This window comes from Salvelinus sp. IW2-2015, linkage group LG1, assembly GCF_002910315.2.
Source record: "Salvelinus sp. IW2-2015 linkage group LG1, ASM291031v2, whole genome shotgun sequence".
Taxonomy (NCBI): Eukaryota; Metazoa; Chordata; class Actinopteri; order Salmoniformes; family Salmonidae; genus Salvelinus; species Salvelinus sp. IW2-2015.
In genome coordinates, this window is record NC_036838.1 from 33,985,676 (window position 1) to 34,007,400 (window position 21,725).

At 39.7% G+C, this 21,725-nt stretch overlaps 1 protein-coding gene across 2 annotated transcripts in view; it reads left to right on the plus strand.

Annotated features, from left to right (window-relative positions):
- LOC111966193 (inositol 1,4,5-trisphosphate-gated calcium channel ITPR1) overlaps positions 1–21,725 on the plus strand; it is a 157,992-nt gene that overhangs the window by 12,497 nt on the left and 123,770 nt on the right. For both annotated transcript variants that reach the window (XM_023990646.2, XM_023990654.2), the window contains exon 3: positions 6,164–6,234. In XM_023990646.2, coding sequence (XP_023846414.1) covers positions 6,164–6,234 — 71 coding nt within the window. The remainder of the gene's footprint in view (positions 1–6,163; positions 6,235–21,725) is intronic.

The window sequence follows — 21,725 nt, forward strand, 5'->3', positions numbered from 1 at the left end:
CGTGGTCTGCGGTTGTGAGGCCGGTTGGACGTACTGCCAAATTCTCTAAACGACATTGTAGGCAGTTTATGATAGAGAAATTCATATTATATTCTCTGGAAAAGCTCTGGTGGACATTCCTGCAGTCAACATGCCAATTGCATGCACCCTCAACTTCAGACATCTGTGGCATTATGTTGTGACAAAACTGCACATTTTAGTGGCCTTTTATTGTCCCCAGCACAAGCACAATTACACAACTGTGAAATGATCATGATGATTAATCAGATTCTTGATATGCCACACCTGTCAGGTTGATGGATTATCTTGGCAAATGAGAAATGCTTTTTGTCATATGGAACATTTCTGGGATATTTTATTTCAGTACATTAAACATGGGACCAACACTTTACATGTTGCTTTTATATTTTTGTTGAGTGTACTTTTTACTCCATACATTTTTCCTGTACAGGACAGGAAAATGGTCCTCATCGAGAGAACATCCCTGGTCATCCCTAATGCCTCTGATCCGGCGGACTCACTAAACACATGCTTCATTTGTAAATTATATCTGAGTGCTGACTATCCGTAAATTAAAAAACAAGAAAATTGTGCCATCTGGTTTGCCTAATTATAAGAAACATATAATACAGCATATAATACAACTTCAAACGTCAAAGAATTGGAGCTTCGGGCTTTAACATGACCTACACATCTACAGAGCTGGGAACCTAATGCTGCAGCTTATGGAGAAATTCCTTTTCAAATTCACCATCCGTGTGCTCTTTAACCTCTTACCCCCAATCCTTCAGGGATAGGATGGTAGGGAGAGAGGTGAGGGTATTGACATAGACCCTCTTATCTTACAGGTTACTATTATACAATAACTCCTGAAATGAACCCTAAACACACAGGTCATGCTCTGATACCATGTCATTATGACAAATGCACACGGTTGACATCACTTGCCCTCTCCAAGAACCATCTGGTGCACTCACGCACACACACACACACACACTGCAGTAATCACACTCAAAAACCATGATGCATACATACATGCATGCAATCACACTCAAACACCAAGATGCATACATACAACACACCTTTAGAAGTGTGGACCCAACAGATGTCCTTCTCCAACTCTCACAAACTGGAGTAGAAAGCCTGAGGGGACAAATCAAAAGTTAGAATTTGAACAATGCAGTATGATTCCAGGGCTTTAGTCTGAGAATCCTCTTGTCTTTTAGGATGCCTGTTCTCTTGTCCTGACGAGCAGCTGTTAAAGTAGGAGGAATGTACAGTAACTGGAATTGGACAGTAACGAGGGTCAGACAATCACATTTTAATCAGTTCTCCACAAGATAAACATGTTTACTGTCAGTGTCTGTGTGTGATAAATCTTGCTCACATTGATCTAACAAACCCAGGCTGCACATTAAGTAAACGTCATTCAGAATGCTCAGTATAGCTATGCTGTATAATGCTCTGCAGAGATTGACACGGTAGACAGGAGCCTCAGTGTGTTGTCATGTTCAGAGAGGTTTATCTCTGGTGCAGACAGACAGGTCCATGTGTAATACGACTGATCATGTGTGTGGACACTCCACGAGTCCACAGGAACACAACTAGGATGGATGTGGGATCTGGCTGGAGTCCAGGCGATCTTTATTCCGAGCCAGTAAAAAGCTAAATTTGTCACCGACAGGAATGCTAGCTTGTCCACCCACTGGCAGCAGCCAACTAATCCTAACACTCATTTCTTCATCATTGTGTGGACTGTGGAAGAGCACCGGCGAATCAAGAAACATCACAGTGAAATCACAAGAATGTGATTGGTTTAACAATAGTGACTAAGGGAGTCAGGATAAACAGTGCTCTGTAGTTGAACGTTTTGAAAACAGTGTACTTTTTATGGGGTCCAATGGTGCTTTATTGCAGGATCTCGTGCTGACAATGTGCTTAGATCAAATCAAAATGTGTTTGTCACATGCGCCCAATACAACAAGTGTAGACCTTACCGTGAAATGCTTACTTGCAAGCCCTTAACCTGTAATTAAGGTAGTAGTTGTGGAATTGTTAGGTTAGATTACTTGTTGGTTATTACTGCATTGTCGGAACTAGAAGCACAAGCATTTCGCTACACTCGCATTAACATCTGCTAACCAWGTGTATGTGACAAATAAAATTTGATTTGATTTGTAAACTTCTGACCCACTGGAATTGTGATACAGTGAAATAATCTGTCTGTAAACAATTGTTGGAAAAATTACTTGTCATGCACAAAGTAGATGTCCTTACTGACTTGCCAAAACTATAGTTTGTTATCATGAAATGTGTGGAGTGGTTGAAAAATGAGTTTTAATGAATCCAACCTAAGTGTATGTAAACTTCCGACTTCAACTCTGTCTGTCTGTCTTTCACCCGCATGGTGCACAAAGAGATTGCCATGCAGTTCTCCAGCTGTATCCACTGAAAGCGCGCAAGGTTCAAGGCACAGAGCCGCGCACAGAAGACAGACCTAGCCCATGGGGAAGGGGGGGGGCCCACCGCGCCACACTGGGTAGCACAGGGCAACACTTTAAGGGGCATTGCACTAATAATGGCGCTGACTAGGGAAATGTTCCCGCTGTTCTTAGTGCCAGTCTGCACGTTCAAACTAAAACAATGTAGCTAATAATGGCATCTTTATGCTTTCATTAATAAAATAATGATACAAATATTATTTAAAAATGCCGACATTTATTTAGTTATGGRTCCATAATGAATTACTATGGGAGTAAATATCACTGATTTACAAAAATATCCTCCATATGTAATTATTGGCGGAGAGTCATGTCATATTTTTCGATGTAGTGTAGGCCTATCGTAGGCAACATGAGTTTCACTGGTGTTGAGTAATGTGCTTTTAAAAGTGGTGTAGGTCTTATTTATTTAAAGAGCATTTTGAAGTTAGAAGCAATAGGATTTGAAGCAATAGCCTACAACTATTTTACTGGTCTTGATAAATCAATGAGATTTTTATTTTGACTGAATCTCCATTTGGGTATTGGTTACACTACAATTCGGGTGTAGAAATGTTATGCTCTTAGTGCAACCTTTATTTAACTAGAAAAGTCAGTTAAGAACAAATCATTTTTTACAAGGACCGCCTACTCCTTCCTCCCCATTGGGGAATTGAACCCCGGTCTCCCGCGTGCCCGCATGACACAGGGATTCTTTAGCAAAATAGCCCAGTACTGTAGCCTACTGCCGACCATCACATTGTGCAGCGCCATATTTTCCGTTCCATCCTAACGGAAACCCAGAGTTTTATTTATTTTTTCTTGGAATAGAAACACCATAATATTAACTTCTTGACGCACGGATCCCTTTAGCGGGATCATTTTCGTAAACAACCGCTGATTTGCAGAGCGCCAAATAAAAATAAATAAAAATAATAATATTTATAATCATGAAATCACAAGTGAAATATACCAAAACACAGCTTAGCTTGTTGTTAATCTACCTATCGTGTCAGATTTTGAAAATATGCTTTACAGCGAAAGCAATCCAAGCGTTTGTGAGTTTATCGATCACTAGACAAAACAGTAAGAACAGCTAGCCGCAAATTAGCTTGGTCACGAAAGTCAGAAAAGCAATAAAAAKAATCGCTTACCTTTGATGATCTTCAGATGTTTGCACTCACGAGACTCCCAATTACACAAATTTTCTTTTTGTTCRATAAAGATTATTTTTMTAACCAAAAACCTCCATTTGGTTTGCGCGTTATGTTCAGAAAACGTTTTTATAATCAATCCTCATGTTGTTTTTAACATACATAATCGATAATATTTCAACCGSACGGTAAACTATTCAATACTACAGAGAAAGAAAATGTCGAGCTACAACTCTCGGGCACATGAACTAATCAAAGGACACCTGACGCGTTTTGATAAATCTCGCTCATTTTTCAAAATAAAAGCTTGAAACTATGTCTAAAGCCTGGTCACAGCCTGAGGAAGCCATTGGAAAAKGAATCTGGTTGATACCCCTTTAAATGGAGGATGGGCAGGCAATGAAACAGGGATTTTTCCAAATAAAAGGCACTTCCGGTTTGGATTTCCTCAGGTTTTCGCCTGCAAAATCAGTTCTATTATATTCACAGACAATATTTTGACAGATTTGGAAACTTTAGAGTGTTTTCTGTCCTAATCTGTCAATTATATGAATATTCTAGCATCTGGGCCTGAGAAATAGTCCGTTTACCTTGGGAACGTTATTTTTTCAAACATAAAAATAGTGCACCCTAGCTGAAAGAGGTTAAGCAAATTTAATTAAGCAAAATTTCTTAATCCGTCCCATATACTATGTTCTTACAAAAACATTTTTAAATTCTCTAGTACAGCCACTATTGAAGGCTATCAAATGCTTCTCAAAGATGCCATCTGGTGGTCAAACTAGCACTAACTAGCATTAATGGTAAGTGGTTGGCACTTAAATAACGTGTCATGGAATTATGCGGCACCATGCAAGCTGTGCCGCATTACGCTGCAACTTTTAAAGGACGGACCACTGTAACTGGTGTATTTTAACACCAATAAACCCACCCGTTTTTAAGAATGAATTTAGTATATATCAGTCTAGCAAACCAGGCAACTAAAAGCAACTTTCTGAACTATGTTTTGGTTCGTTTCTAGCTTGTTACCTGCATTCCAGTTCAATTAATGACCATATCTTATAGCTGACAACGTCTTGACTTGTATTCGTATTACAGGAAAATAAACTCGCAACAGGATCATTATTTGCAAGTTAATGGCGAGCTAAGTATAGAAAATAGCTTACGGTTGTGAGTGGGAATAAATAAAAGCAGGGCATTCTACCAGAGAATTTTAGAACATGGACACTGTCTTGTTGTCCTAACGTTATATCCTAATTTGACTTTAGTGCAGGTCATGTTYTTCTTCACATTACCATCTCTGGTAAGCACACACTATATAAAATATAAGTTTATTTGTCACATGCACAGGATACAGAAGGTGTAAACGAACAGTGAAATGGTTACTTGCATATTGTAGTCTTTTGTTTAGACATGTAGATGGCTAAACAATGAACCATAATCCCAACTCATAATGTTACTACCCTACATGAATCTGCAGGTAGCCAAAACTAACCAACAAGGTTCAATGTTAGCTAGCTAGCTAACATTAGACTAATAACTAGCAATGCAAATGACTAGCAATGCAAATGCCTCTGAGATACGAATAATATTACTACACTGATCATACACGTAAAGTTAGCTAGCTAACAGTACGCTTTAACTTGCAATGAAAACAACTTTCTGACAAAATTAGAAACGTATAATATCTGAAAATGTAGCTAGCTAGACTCTTACCTGTATGCATGGATGAACGCTTTTCTGTCACGGATGCCATGGTTGCCCTTAGTTTAGAGATGTAATCCAGAGACAGGTGTTTTATACAACCGCTTTCTGTGTGTTCTCTTTTTGACTCCCTCCGCATATTTGCAATCAAAAACCAGATTTTTCTCCTTAGCTATCATACTCTGCTTCCACTGGACATTCCACTGATTTCAAAACTCGGTCCTCCATAAAGTGGAGCGGATTAGCGACACTTTTGCAGTTCTTTGTGATATCTTTCAAAAAAGCTGCGTTAGAAAGGATTACCTACACATACTGAGAAGTTATAGACAAGTGTGCTACACGGCAGACCAATCCAAACTCAACTTTTGGCATGTCCAGCCCATCCATTATCTCAGCCAATCATGGCTAGCGGGAAAGTTCCTGTCTTTTTTCCGTGGCTAAACTAACTAGGCTCGTAATTTTTCTATTTTATTCATATTTACAAGTTTGTTATTAAGGCATGAAAATTCACATTTTCCAGAAGACATTTCTACCAAAAAACACATTTTGATAAAAAATACATGTTTACCTTCAAATGCCTCTCCTGTGAAGTAGTGAGGTGCGACATACACCTAGTTTCCTGAAACGAGACACATTTGTTTAGAGCCAGGGGGTTATATATTAAAAATAAAGAGAGCTGTGTGAGTGCACATTTGAATGCGTGCATGAACATTTCTAGTATATTGAAATGGTTTATGTTCATTGGCATGTTAAGGGTGTATGTGGACTATCTGTGTTTCTGACTTGTCCATGATTGACATCCGTCAATATCTCTTCTCTCCACAGGCTGGTAGATGACCGCTGTGTGGTACAGCCCGACACAGGGGACCTAAACAACCCCCCAAAAAAGTTCAGAGGTAAGAGAATGGTATACTCCCCTCTCATTCTACTATAGCAGTTTACGCAGCACCACGTCACCTCAGTAAATCCAGCCTGTTTACACAGTGTTTTCCACTGGAGATGTATCTTCTTGTATTACACTGCGTTTCTCTGGTGATAGCGCCAGTATCCCTCCCTGTCCACATAGATTTCAAAAAGGGCTGCTCTCTTTGAGACTGTTGTGTGTGTGTGTGTGTTGTGTATCATCTTGTCTATGTTTCCTGCTCAGATGTGATTCTGTGAGAATAGGAACATATTGAGGCTCATGAAGGGAGATGTGTCTCTGGCTGTTGGGTTATTTCTATCCCCATAACAGGAAGTACAACTGAACTCACGACCTTTAAGTCTCAGGTCCGGGGTCGTTATCACCCATGGAACATTTTTGGCCTACAAACATGATGTGCAATGTGAGTGTGTCAGGCTGTGACTGTAGCCTGTGTGTCTTTTATACCACAGGTGGGTTTAATCCTGAATGCTGATTGGTTAAAACAGCATTCCAGCCGGTGTCTATTCCACATGTTACCACCGGCTAAATCTATGATGTTAAAATGTATATTTACTCTGATCCATCTGACTGTGCAATCCAGTGCCTCGTCAGCCCAGCCAGGCAATTTTATAAACTTGATCTCCGATTAAAAAAAAAAAAGTATCTAGACATTATTTCACATTTCTGTCGGGGCGAGACAGGCAGGCAGGCAGCATTTCTCAGCCAGTCAAAATCATGAATCAGCTGGCATCGTTTTCTTGGATATATGTGGACTGATTCAGGAAACTAGGCGTATGTCGCAAGTCACRAATTCACAGGAGAGCCGTTTTGAACATAATTTTTTTAAATCAAAATGCGGTTTTGGCAGAAATGCCTTCTCGAACATTTGAACTTTCATATGCCTTAATAACAAACTTTTATGCCATCTGTAAATACGAATAAAGTTGTTAAATTAAGAGCGTAGTTGGTTTAGCCAAAGAAAAAGCAGGAACGTTCCCGCTAGCCATAATTGGCCGAGATAATGAGTGGCTGGACATGCCGAGAGATGAGTTTCAGATTGTTCTGCGGTGTAGCATCTTGTGTCTACAAAATGAGCTGCTCATTATGCGTAGATAATCCTTTCTACTGCATTTTTTTYCTAAAGATATAACGTTAGCCATGGAGAACTGCAAATATGCTGCTACTGCTCTCAATAACATTGCTGCCCTGAATTTATCAAGCGCTATCGACAAAGGTCAGTGTGAAAAAGTTGTGATGAGCTTCTTTCTGGAGGACGATCGTGCCATGCTGACTCTCTCTGACTCTGAAAATGAATCAGACGATGAGGAAATAAAAAAAATTCATTGAAGAATACATTGTAGAGTCTTCTGATGACGGTGATGGGGAAGAAACGGCGATCAACAGTGTTGTCACGGAAGAAGTTGACAGAGTTTTGAAATCAGTGGAACACAACAGGCCAAACAAACTGTGCAAACTAAACGGAAATGACACAGGATGTCTTATTTAATGAAAGGGGTTGCAGTCTGCCGTGAAGCTTTCATCCATGTATACGGGTAAGAATCTAGCTACAGTTTCTATGACAATTGGTTTGTATTGCTAGTAACGTTACTTTATGGATTGAGATTATAGTTCATTTTTTAGCTAGCTAACATTAACGTGACATGTCTAAACAAAAGACCCCAAGTTAACTTGCTTTTAGCTAGTTAACGTTAGCTGAGGTTAGATTGCTGGCTTGCTAGCTAACATTCATTTATGTGTATGAATTGTGTGTGACGTAAGTGATGTTTTCTCAGAATGCCATTTCACATTGCTAGTTATAGCCTAATGTTAGCTAGCTAACATTGAACCTATTTGGTTACCTTTAGGTATCTATGACAATCGGTTTGTATTGCTAGCTAAAGCTTGCAGTTAGCTAGCCAGCTGACGTTAGATGGCTAGCTATCTATCTAACGTGAAGTGTGTGTAGCGATGTTATCTCAGAATGCCATTTCTCATCTATTGTATAATAATGCTAAAAATGTGTCTTTCAACATCAGTAGAACCAGCCTTACTCTTCTCCACCAGTCATACAAGGAGAACGGTCTAATGCAGGGGTGTCAAACTCATTCCACGGAGGGCCTAGTGTCTGCAGGTTTTTGGTTTTTCCTTTCAATAAAGCCCTAGACAACCAGGTGTGCGGAGTTCCTAACTAATTAGTGATGTTAATTCATCAATCAAGTACAAGGGAGGAGCGAAAACCCGCAGACACTCGGCCCCCCGTGGAATGAGTTTGACACCTATGGTCTAATGCCTTCCATCAAAAAGAGAGCTGGCCCAAGCAAGCAAAGGCAGCAGCGCAGGTATCAACTACATGCACCATTTCTTCACCAACTACAGAGTTAGGGAACCGTGTGTGGACCTGAATTGTGATAACTGCAGTGGTCAATACCAGAACAAGTTTGTGCTYTGGTATTGTGCCTGGTATGCACAAGCTCCACCAGTCTGGACCTTCACTACCTGATCACAGGCCACACCAAGTTTGCCCCCGACTGGTGCTTCGGCCTCATCAAGCAGTGCTTCAGATAGACCAAAGTGGACACAGCTAGACAAACTTATTTTTTGGAGAAGATCAGGGAGTTTTGCGACAGAGGCTATGGACATCACATACCCTACACCAAAGTCAAGGGCAGAACCAAAACAGGCTCTCCGAAATATAGATTCCCTTGTTCATGCATGGTTCGGACGAACCAGTCATCAGCAGTATCTGCAGTGCCTCTATTCAAAGGACTCTCTCCTAACACACACGCCATACGTTGCTGCTACTATTATTATTATTTTTTATCCTGCTGCTCAGCCACTTTACCCCTGATTGTATGCATATAACCACCTCGTYTATCACTGATATCGTTATTGATCTTGTTCTTGTACATACTGTATTTTATTTTGACACTATTTCTGATATTGCTACTATGCAAGTAACCATTTGTCTGTATCGTTTGCACCTTCTGTAGAGACCCATCCACTTAGCAAGACTTAGCAAAATATTGATATATAAAAGTAATATTGATATGTGTGGTCGTAACATGATTTTGTTACATACCACAACAATATCATGTGACTGTATCAATTGTTCACCACATAAATATATGGCGCATGCATCTGTTTATGTACTGTACATGTGCACCTCACTCAAGTTTCAACTCAGGTTGCACAGCCTTACCTTGTGTATGGAATACTATGTGATAGGTGCGTGTGTAACAGTATATAAAGTATGCTAATGTACTGGTGTGAAGGCATTTGGGCAGTGGTCAAAAGTACTTAAGTAATACTTTAAAGTACTACTTAAGTATCTTTTGGGGTTATCTGTACATTACTTTGCTATTGATATTTTTGACAACTTTTACTTCACTACATTCTGAAAGAAATTTACTTTTTACTCCATACATTTTCCCTGATACCTAAAAGTACATTTTGACATTAAAATTGTCCAATTTACACACTTATCAAGAGAACATCCATACTGCATCTGATCTGGCAGACTCACTAAACACACATGCTTTGTTTGTAAATTTTGTCTGAGTGTTGGATTGTGCCCCTGGCTATCCTAAAAAAAAATTAAGAGAATAATTGTGCCGTCTGATTTAATATAAGAAATTTGAAATGATTTATACTTTTACTCAAGTATGACAATTAAGTACTTTTTCCACCACTGGATGTGGCTGGGGGTATAGCATTTCTTTAACATGATCCATCAATTTAGACAAGTGTCTCTGGGTAAGCATCATCTAATATTTATAAAATATTTTTATCTGGATACATTCAGTTTACCTGGAATTTTTCCTTGTTGTAGGCTACTACCACTTTTAATCTTAATTCTTTACTACACTACTCACTGTTTAGCACATGACCCCATGTGAATCCTTAAAGAGAAGGGCTGGCTTAAGAGGGTGTGAACAATACTGAATGGGCGTAGACAAAGGAGAGCTCTGCAGTAGTCACCAAAACATTCAAAGGCCCTTTTTAATCAAAAGTGAGTTTACAAGTGTATCACCCCTCAAAGCAGAATTACTTTCCCATTGTTCCTCAAAAATGCTGTGTATGATATAACATTTTGTAGCTCTGAGTCTCTACTTTTATCCAATGTTAAAAATAAAAATGTTACATTTTGCTACATAGGACTGGATCCAGGTGGTGAGTCAAATATACAAAGGTTTGAAGTGATTGTGTTACCTTAGTTGTTGGCTAGCTCCTCCGAACAAAAGTGTCCTGACGAGAGAGTACATTTTTCTATGCCATGTGAAATCGCACCTCTTTATCTCATTGTAATGGGGGCATCCAAATAAAGGTCACTAGAAAACAGCTTATGCAAATGCAGCTACTGCTGTTATTCTGGCTGCACTGTTTGAAGTGACTGTAATTTGGTTAGCTAGCAAGCAAGGGATAAGAACGTTGCCAGCTAGTATGGCTATGGAACAGTTAGAACAAACAACTGGGTCGTGTCCGTAGATAAAGAACAAAAAGACTGAATGACTGGGTCGCGTCTCTGGCAACATATAGAACAAACGACTAGCCGGCTTGTGTAGAAACCATAGATTAGTATTTCACATCCGTTATATCAGGACTATATTTTGTGGAAGGATGAAATAGTATGAATACATTTATCAAAATAACGTTTTTAATGGAAATATGTCAATCATTATTTGAATAAATATGTTGGTAACCCGTTGTATTGGCACGGTTTGCCGGTCCTCGACTTGGTCTTGGTTCTAACAACACCGATGCCAATATTCTCCCAACACCGGCTTCCTATAGGGCATTATCACTTACATGTACACCACAAAATCTGTCTAATAAAATACAGTATGTTCATCATTTTAGTCTGGATTTAGTTGGATGTTCCATCTATTTATTTTAGGTTTTAGCATTCGGCTGTGTTAGTGTCTAATTATTGCAGAGRAGGTGAGAAAAGTATGATGTAACTCTGCAGTAATCAAAGGATTGTATAAGTAAGTGTCGCCCCGAGAGGAGTTAATGAGGATGTTTCAGCATGGCTGTAAGGCATTGAGACTAACAAGCATTCCACTCATACTGGGAGTTAGTTGCTACATTACATGATGTGGTTTAATGCGAGTGGGGCTCTGTCTATCGTACATTGTGACCATTAGCTGCAGTCTAGAGATTTGTAGTGTATTTATAACCCATAAAGCTTGGGTCTCCTCAGAGTACACTGAATGACAATTGTGTCTTTGATGTCCCAGGGAAGTTCTCTGAGTTTATCTCCTCCTAGGAGACTGTTACCAACACAAACCCAAGCCAGCTTCTGTCTATCTGTCTGTACAGTAAAGTAAGTGTTTTTTTTGTGTGTGTGTTAGTCTGTATGTGGAGTCAAGTTATCTTTGTGCATGCTTGTGTCTGTGTGTGCACTCCCACTAAGTGGTCAAAGTGGCCATGGTAACCCCTCCTGCATGGACTCATCTACTGGTGGTGATGACATGTGTTGGCGACACTTGTTATCATGAGAGAGAGGGAGAGAGAGAGAGAGACCAAACAAACAACACAAAGAGTTATCTATCCAAAACTGAATGTATGGGTAAGCCACTTCTTCAATCTTTCTGGCCCTATAAGAAAGAACATACAGCAAAAACATATACATGATCAAATACAAATCTTAGAATCAAATATTAAAGACTATCAGAACCCACTGGACTCTCCAATTTATATTGAATGAAATACAGGACAAAATACAAACCCTCCAACCCAAAAAGGCCTGTGGTGTTGATGGTATCCTCAATGAAATGATAAAATATACAGACCACAAATTCCAATTGGCTATACTTAAACTCTTAAATATCGTCCTTAGCTCTGGCATCTTCCACAATATTTGTAACCAAGGACTGGTCACCCCAAGCCACAAAAGTGGAGACATTTGACCCCAATAACTACCGTGGGTTATGCGTCAACAACAACCGTGGGAAAATCCTCTGCATTATTATTATTAACAGCAGACTCGTACATTTCCTCCATGAAAACAATGTACTGAGAAAATGTCAAATTGCCTTTTTACCAAATTACCGTACAACAGACCACATATTCACCCTGCACACTCTGAACAAAGGCAACGTTGATTTCAAAAAAGCTTTTGACTCAATTTGGCATGAGGGTCTGCTATACAAATTGATGGAAAGTGGTGTTGGGGGGGAAACATACAAGATTATAAAATCCATGTACACAAACAAGTGTGCAGTTAAAATTGCCAACAAACACACACATTTTCTTTCCACAGGGCCGTGGGGTGAGACAGGGATGCAGCTTAAGCCCCACCTCTTCAACATACAGTTGAAGTCGGAAGTTTACATACACTTAGGTTGGAGTCATTAAAAATCGTTTTTCAACCACTCCACAAATTTCTTGTTAACAAACTATAGTTTTGGCAAGTCGGTTAGGACATTTACTTTGTGCATGACACAAGTCATTTTTCCAACAATTGTTTACAGACAGATTATTTCACTTATAATTCACTGTATCACAATTAGAGATCCACCGATTTGATTAGGGCCAATATCAAGTTTTCATAACAATCTGCATTTTTGGACACGTTTATGGCCGATTTACATTGGCAGGCTGACTATATGTTACGCGAGTGCAGCAAGGAGCCAAGGTMAGTTGCTAGCTAGCATTAAACTTATCTTATAAAAAACAATCAATCTTAACATAATCACCAGTTAACTACACATGGTTGATGATATTACTAGTTTATCTAGCTTGTCCTGCGTTGCATACAATCAATGCGGTGCCTGTTAATTTATCATTGAATCACAGCCTACTTCGCCAAACGGGTGATGATTTAACAAGTGCATTCGYGAAAAAAGCACTGTCGTTGCACCAATGTGTACTTAACCATAAACATCRATGCCTTTCTTAAAATCAATACAGTATATATTTTTAAACCTGCATATTTAGTTAATATTGCCTGCTAACATGAATTTCTTTTAAATAGGGAAATTGTGTCACTTCTCTTGCAATCTGTGCAAGCAGAGTCAGGGTATATGCAGCAGTTTGGGCCGCCTGGCTCGTTGCTAACTGTGTGAAGACCATTTCTTCCTAACAAAGACCGTAATTTATTTGCCAGAATTGTACATAATTATGACATAACATTGAAGGTTGTGCAATGTAACAGCAATATTTAGTCTTAGGGATGCCACCCGTTAGATAAAATACGGAACGGTTCCGTGTTTCACTGAAAGAATAAACGATTTGTTTTCAAAATGATAGTTTCCGGATTTTACCATATTAATGACCTAAGGCTCGTATTTCTGTGTGTTATTATATTATAATTAAGTCTATGATTTGATAGAGCAGTCTGACTGAGTGGGGATAGGAAGCAGCAAGCTCATAAGCATTCATTCAAACAGCACTTTCCTGCATTTGCCAGCAGCTCTTCGCTGTGCTTCAAACATTGCGCTGTTTCTGACTATCAACTCACGAGATTAGGTTGGCATACTATAGTGCCTAATAAGAACATCCAATAATCAAAGGTATATGAAATACAAATGGTATAGAGTAGAGTAGTCCTATAATTCCTATAATAACTACAATCTAAAACGTCTTACCTGGGAATATTGAAGACTCGTGTTAAAAGGAACCACCAGCTTTCATATGTTCTCATGTTCTGAGCAAGGAACTTAAACGTTAGCTTTTTTACATGGCAAATATTGCACTTTTACTTTCTTCTCCGACACTTTCTTTTTGCATTATTTAAACCAAATTGAACATGTTTCATTATTTATTTGAGACTAAATTGATTATATTAAGTTCAAATAAGTGTTCATTCAGTATTGTTGTAATTGGCATTATTACAAATTATTTATATATATAAAAAAATCGGCCTATTTTAATCGGTATCATCTTTTTTTGGTCAATAATTGATATCGGCGTTGAAAAGTCATAATCGGTCGACCTCTAATCACAATTCCAGTGGGTCAGAAGTTTACATACACTAAGTTGACTGTGCCTTTTAAACAGCTTGGAAAATTCCAGAAAATGATGTCATGGCTTAGAAGTTTCTGATAGGCTATTTGACATAATTTGAGCCATTTGGAGGTGTATCTGTGAATGCATTTCAAGGCCTACCTTCAAACTCAGTGCCTCTTTGCTTGACATCATGGGAAAATCAAAAGAAATTAGCCAAGACCTCAAACAAATTGTAGACCTCCACAAGTCTGGTTCATCCTTGGGAGCAATTTCCAAATGCCTGAAGGCACCACGTTCATCTGTACAAACAATAGTACGCAAGTATAAACACCATGGGACCATGCAGCCGTCATACCGCTCAGGAAGGAGACGATTTCTGTCTCTTAGAGATTAACGTACTTTGGTGCGAAAAGTTTTAATCAATCCCAGAACAACAGCAAAGGACCTTGTGAACATGTTGGAGGAAACGGGTACAAAAGTATCTATATCCACAGTAAAGCGAGTCCTATATCGACATAACCTGAAAGGCCGCTCAGCAAGGAAGAAGCCACTGCTCCAAAACCACCATTAAAAATAGCCAGACTATGGTTTGCAACTGCACACGGGGAAAGAGATCGTACTTTCTGCCCATAATGACCATCGTTATGTTTGGAGGAAAAAGGGGGAGCCTTGCAAGCTGAAGAACACCATCCCAACCGTGAAGCACRGGGGTGGCAGCATCATGTTGTGGGGGTGCTTTGCTGCAGGAGGGACTGGTGCACTTCACAAAATAGATGGCATCATAAGAAAGGAAAATTGTGGATATATTGAAGCAATATCTCAAGACATCAGTCAGGAAGTTAAAGCTTGGTCACAAATGGGTCTTCCAAATGGACAATGACCCCAAGCGTACTTCCAAAATGGCTTAAGGACAACAATGTCAAGGTATTGGAGTGTCCATCACAAAGCCYTGACCTCAATCCAATAGAAAATTTGTGGTCAGAACTGAAAAAGTGTGTGTGACCAAGGAGGCATACAAACCTGACTCAGTTACACCAGCTCTGTCAAGGAATGGGCCAAAAGTCACCCAACTTATTGTGGGACGCTTGTGGAAGGCTACCCGACATGTTTGACCCAAGTTAAACAATTTAAAGGCAATGCTACCAAATACTAATTGAGTGTATGTAGACTTCTGACCCACTGGGAATTTGATGAAAGAAATAAAAGCTGAAATCATTCTCTCTACAATTTTTCTGACTTCTCACATTCTTAAAATAAAGTGGTGATCCTAACTGACCTAAAACAGGGAATTTGTACAAGTATTAAATGTCAGGAAATGTGAAAAACTGAGTTTAAATGTATTTGGCTAAGGTGTATGTAAACTTCCGACTTCAACTGTATATCAACGAATTGGCGAGGGCACTAGAACAGTCTGCAGCACCTGGCCTCACCCTAGAATCTGAAGTCAAATGTCTACTGTTTGCTGATTATCTGGTTCTTCTGTCCCCAACCAAGGAGGGCCCACAGCAGCACCTAGATCTTCTGCACAGATCTGTCAGACCTGGGCCCTGACAGTAAATCTCAGTAAGACAAAAATACTGGTGTTCCAAAAAAGGCCCAATTGCCAGGACCACAAATAACAATTCCATCAAATTCCATCTAGACACCGTTGCCCTAGAGCACACAAAAAACTATACATACCTCGGCCTAAACATCTGCACCACACGTAACTTCCACAAAGGGACTTCTATGCCATCAAAAGGAACATAAAATTCGACATACCGATTAGGATCTGGCTAAAAATCCTTGAATCTGTTATAGAACCCATTGCCCTTTATGGTTGTGAGGTCTGGGGTCCGCTCACCAACCAAGAATTCACAAAGTGGGACAAACACCAAATTRAGAATCTGCATGCAGAATTCTGCAAAAAATATCCTCTGTGTACAACGTAAAACACCAAGTAATGCATGCAGAACAGAATTAGGCCGATACCCGCTAATTCTCAAAATCCTGAAAAGAGACGTTAAATTCTACTATTACGATTCCTGAACTTCACATAACAAAGCCATCACATACAGAGAGATGAACCTGTAGAAGAGTCCCCTAATCAAGCTGGTCCAGGGGTTCTGTTCACAAACACAAACAGACCCCACAGAGCACCAGGACAGCAACACGATTAGATCCAACCAAATCATGAGAAAACAAAAGGATAATTACTCGACACATTGGAAAGAATTAACAAAAAAACTGAGCAAAGTAGAATGCTATTTGGCCCTAAACAGAGAGTAAACAGTGGCAGAATACCTGACCACTGTGACTGACCCAAACTTAAGGAAAGCTTTGACTATATACAGACTCAGTGAGCATAGCCTTGCTATTGAGAAARGCAGACCTGGCTCTCGAGAAGACAGGCTATGTGCACACTGCCCACAAAATTAGGTGTTAACTGAGCTGCACTTCCTAACCTTCTGCCAAATGTATGTCCATATTAGAGACACATATTTCCCTCATATTTCAGACCCACAAAGAATTTGAAAACAAATCCAATTTTGATAAACTCCCATATTTACTGGGTGAAATACCACAGTGTGCCATCACAGCAGCAAGATTTGTGACCTGTTGCCACAAGAAAAGGGCAACCAGTGAAGAACAAACACCATTGTAAATACAACCCATATTTATGTTTATTCATTTTCCCTTTCCCTATTTGCACATAATATAACATTTGAAATATCTTTTATTCTTTTGGAACTTTTGTTAGTGTAATGTTTACTGTTAATTTTTATTTATTTCACTTTTGTTTATTATATACTTCACTTGCTTTGGAAATGTGAACATATGTTTCCAATGCCATTAAAGCCCTTAAATTGAATTTAGAGGCATAGAGAGGGGTGTTGGCATGCTCCTGTGATGGCTGTGGGCTATAGTGGCTCCCTCAAAGTTTTTGAATAGGATTCATTTAAAGACTGTAGCCCAATTCCATTTCTCCTCTCTTCTTTATGAAACACATTTGCTCACTTACCCTTACAGATTGGAAAGCATTGTATTACCGTGTTTTATTTGTGGGTTTTCTACACCAATCCAATGTTTGCCAATCCTTGAGGGTGAGGGAATGAGTGCACTCACTTCAGGAAGAATTGGCTTGTGTGTCATGTAAGGCTTCAACCAGTGCTGTGACCTGATGTAGCCTGTATTCCAACAGTAAGTGCATTGTTGTTGTAGAATAATATATGGTAGTCAGGAGAGATGTAGCCTGCTTGTCTAACGCTACTGTGACCCCAAAACTGATTTAATTATTATACTCTCATTTCCATTCTGTCTCTACCTTGGCATGACCTATTTATTTATGGGCTTATTATATATTTTTTTCAGATGTTAAAATTAACAAGAGACGGTTTCTTCCTATTGTTTTTAACATTAGCCAAATACCTAAAACCGCTGTATACCCTCTGTGGGAGATACTGTACTTCCTTTTTTCTCCCCAAACGTCGAGTTGGGAAGTGCTTATTTAAGAATTCCTTGGGGAGGTATCGTGTGTCTGCCGGATGGCCTCCGGTGTAGGATGGTGTTACCCTGAGACAGACACTGATCTTAGGTCAGTTTCACATTTCCCCTTCTTAATGGTTATGGTTAGGATTTGAAGAAGGTGAGCTGATCCTAGATTTCTGCTGAAGGGGAACTTCTGCACTCCCCACTTCTGTGTCATTTTTTGGAGAGTTCTTCCTCAGAGAAAATAATAGTAAAAAGTAAATGGTGTGTTGTGAGGGATGCAGCGTTGTTGCTCTGAGAGACGGTGGAGATAATCCTCCTTACTTTAGCCTGCTGCTGGCTGAGGGCCAGACTAGCCCTGGCCACCAGGCCTCACTGCCGAGGTATGCATACCATTTCCTCCCAATGTAAGCAGAAGCACTTTACACACACTCCCTCACCTAAGTGCACACACACATTCACGCACGCACACACGTATGTAGGCAAACACACACCACACAAGTGCACACATCTGCAAGCATGGCGCACACACACAGTTAGAGACACACAGACTCTAATGTGTGCAAGGGCATTCATTTGACACACACTCATGCACTTACACAAACATACACCCATGTCATAATCTCCCGGGTGGCGCAGTGGTCTAGGGCACTGCATCGCAGTGCTAGCTGCGCCACCAGAGTCTCTGGGTTCGCGCCCAGGCTGGGCTGGGTTCGCGCCCATGCTCTGTCGCAGCCGGCCGCAACCGGGAGATCCGTGGGGCGACGCACAATTGGCATAGCGTCGTCCGGGTTAGGGAGGGTTTGGCCGGTAGGGAGGGTTTGGCCGGTAGGGATATCCTTGTCTCAGTATGTAAAAATGTAATAAAATGTATGCACTCTACTGTAAGTCGCTCTGGATAAGAGCGTCTGCTAAATGACTAAAATGTAAAATGTAAATGTCATACATTATGCCCATGTTCGCTGCAGCTCAGCAAACCATACACGCTCTGGTCCTGAAACGGCTGGGCTACTACATCTCAAAGTGACCATGTTAGAACTCCTTTTCCTCCTCTTCCATAACTGCTAAGAACTTCAGCCAGGCGTGATTGCAGGGTTGTGTGTTTTGGAACAAATTAGGTGTGGGATTGTTGTGTTGACAGACACATCTTTATTCCATTTAAGTTGCAGACTAAACTACATTCCATCATGTGACAAACCCATCTCATACTGTTCAGTTTTCCTTTACTCAGTGAATGGTCTGTGCTGTGTAGACCTAGGTCTGTAGCAGTTCAAAATGTTGTTGTTGCCTGAGATGACCCATCCATTCCTCTCGTGAACACAGTTATAATGTCCAACTTTGTTGCAGTATATTAAGCTAGCTCCATTCCACAATGATCTCTCTCAAAACTCTCATTACCGTCTCCTAAGGAGAAACGTGTTCTCTACATCAGGACAGACTCTGTTTCTAACGTAATTGACAATGAACAAGATTAGAAACTTTTTGTTCCACCTAAAATACCAGAGAAGGGCCAGAGCCTTCTCTTTGTGTGCTTTTTTTTAATAGAAGTTATTAAGTGCCATTTTTAAAACATTTGTTGGTGAACAACAATGTGAGAGCATGTGGAAGACATTAGTGGGATCAGTGTCCGTGGCTGGTTTTGTCTGTTTCACTCTCCTCCCTTCATCCTGCTTTCTTCCTAGTCACAGCTAAAGTTGTTTACATGGATGTGTACTAGGTCATTAAGCAGCTCTTCACAGGCTCAAACCAGACATTTAGAATACAGGGCCTAGCTACCAGGTGTGTTGTGGTAATGTCTTCAGCATATGATTTTCACCTGGCAGTGAGGTAAAGGAGAGGTTAGGCAAGGGAAGGAAGCTATTGAATAGCTTCAAGACTCATCCATTGCCTGAGAATAAAACAAATATGGATACCGCCTAACCCTAGTATACACATTAGTTGTTACTAAGGCACAATAGGGTAAATCCATTTGAATTTAATCACTTTTTGACAGCACCCTTTTTGATTTGAACAAAACCTTCCATACATATTTTCCCACTGTAGTACTGCTCAGAAAGTGACTTTCTGGACCTGAATGCCATAACATTCAAGAGATAAAGGTTACATTTAATCAAAGTCTACTAGAGGACAATTTATTTTTAACTAAGACAAAATAATTTATAACTGAATTTTTCCAGTACAATATACAGTGCATTTGGAAAGTATTCTGACCCCTTGAGTTTTTTCACATTTTGTTACGTTACAGCCTCATTCTAAAATGTATTAAATCGTTTTTTCCCCTCATCAATCTACACCCAATACCCCATGATAAAAACGTAAAAACAGGTTTCTTGAAATGTTTGCAAATATATTAAAAATACAAAACTAATATGACATTTACATAAGTATTCCGACCCTTTAATCAGCTCTGGCTGGGCTTCTCAAGGACATGAACCCTTTCATACGTGTGATAGTTCTACAGTGGTCCCTGAAGCGTATGATCACACCCGTGTGATTAGAACACTTATTTAAAATGCTTATTTAGAACGGACAGTTTCAAATGACGCAACAATCATCAATTGAGCTGGCCACACTTTTTTCAGAAACTATTTACACAAACACGGTCCTTACAAAGTTAAGTCCAGAATGTGAGCAGTTTATTTTTGGATGCGATGTTCACAGAAGTATCTATAGCATAACACAATCATCTAAACCGAAAAAAATGTAGGCTACATTTGTTCTAGCGCTAACTGAGGAAAGATTGACACAACCAAAGCGGTCATATTTTCTAACTCTCGGCTGACATAAACTACAATATGAATTAGCTAATAGCAATTACTATGTATAATTAATCACATCACGGGTGAGCTCACCATTGATCGAAATAGAGTAAAACACTTTCTAGAAATCGAAAGTAATCCGACGATGATTAGTTTCAGCGTGCAGCCATGCTTTTTTTCCTCACAGAAACCAAAGATAATAAGAGAAGACAAGATGAGTTTGGTCTGTTTATAGTATGCATGTTGAAGGGTGTGTCATCTACCATCGTTCACATCCCACCATTCACTTCCTGAAGTTCTCAAAAAATTTGTGAACCCTTACTCTCCTCATTTTGTTATAGCATCTTTGGTCTGACAGAAGATCATGTGAAACCCAGAATGCATTGTATGTCAACAAATATGGCTCCACACATAGCTGGAACTAGCTTAGCTCATAATAATCAGTACAACCTTCAAAAAAGTATTTTACACACATACAGTCGTGGCCAAAAGTTTTGAGAATGACACAAATATAAATTTTCACAAAGTCTTCTGCCTCAGTTTGTATGATGTCAATTTGCATATACTCCAGAATGTTATGAAGTGATCAGATGAATTGCAATTAATTGCTAAATCCCTCTTTGCCATGCAAATGAACTGAATCCCTCAAAAACATTTCCACTGCATTTCAGCCCTGCCACAAAAGGACCAGCTGACTTCATGTCAGTGATTCTCTCGTTAACTTCTTATGGCTGAAGGGGCAGTATTGAGTAGCTTGGATGAAAGGTGCCCATTGTAAACGGCCAGCTCCTCAGTCTCAGTTGCTAATATATGCATATCATATTATTTTCTGGGGGTGCCATATTTTCAACCAAGCTCTTATTGAATATAAAGAGAGATATGGATGGGTTTTCACTTCCTACGGCTTCCACTAGATGTCAACAGTCAATAGAACTTAGTCTGATGACTAATTTGAAGGGGATTCGAAGGAGACAGGAATGAGTAATCACTGCCATGAGGTGCCCACGCATTGAACTGGCGCGTTCACGTGAGAATGAGCTCCGTTCTGAAGTCGATTTAATTCTCCGGTTGGAACGTTATTCAAGATGTATGTTAACAACATTCTAAAGATTGATTTAGTACATCGTTTGACATGTTTCTACTGACTGTAACGGAACGTTTGGACATTTCGTCACGTTATAGTGGTCGCGCTTTGAGACATTGGTTAGGGTATTTGGTAAACAATTCGAAAGTAGCTAATTTGACATAAATAACGGACATGAACGAACAAATCAAGCATTTATTGTGGACCTGGGATTCCTAGGAC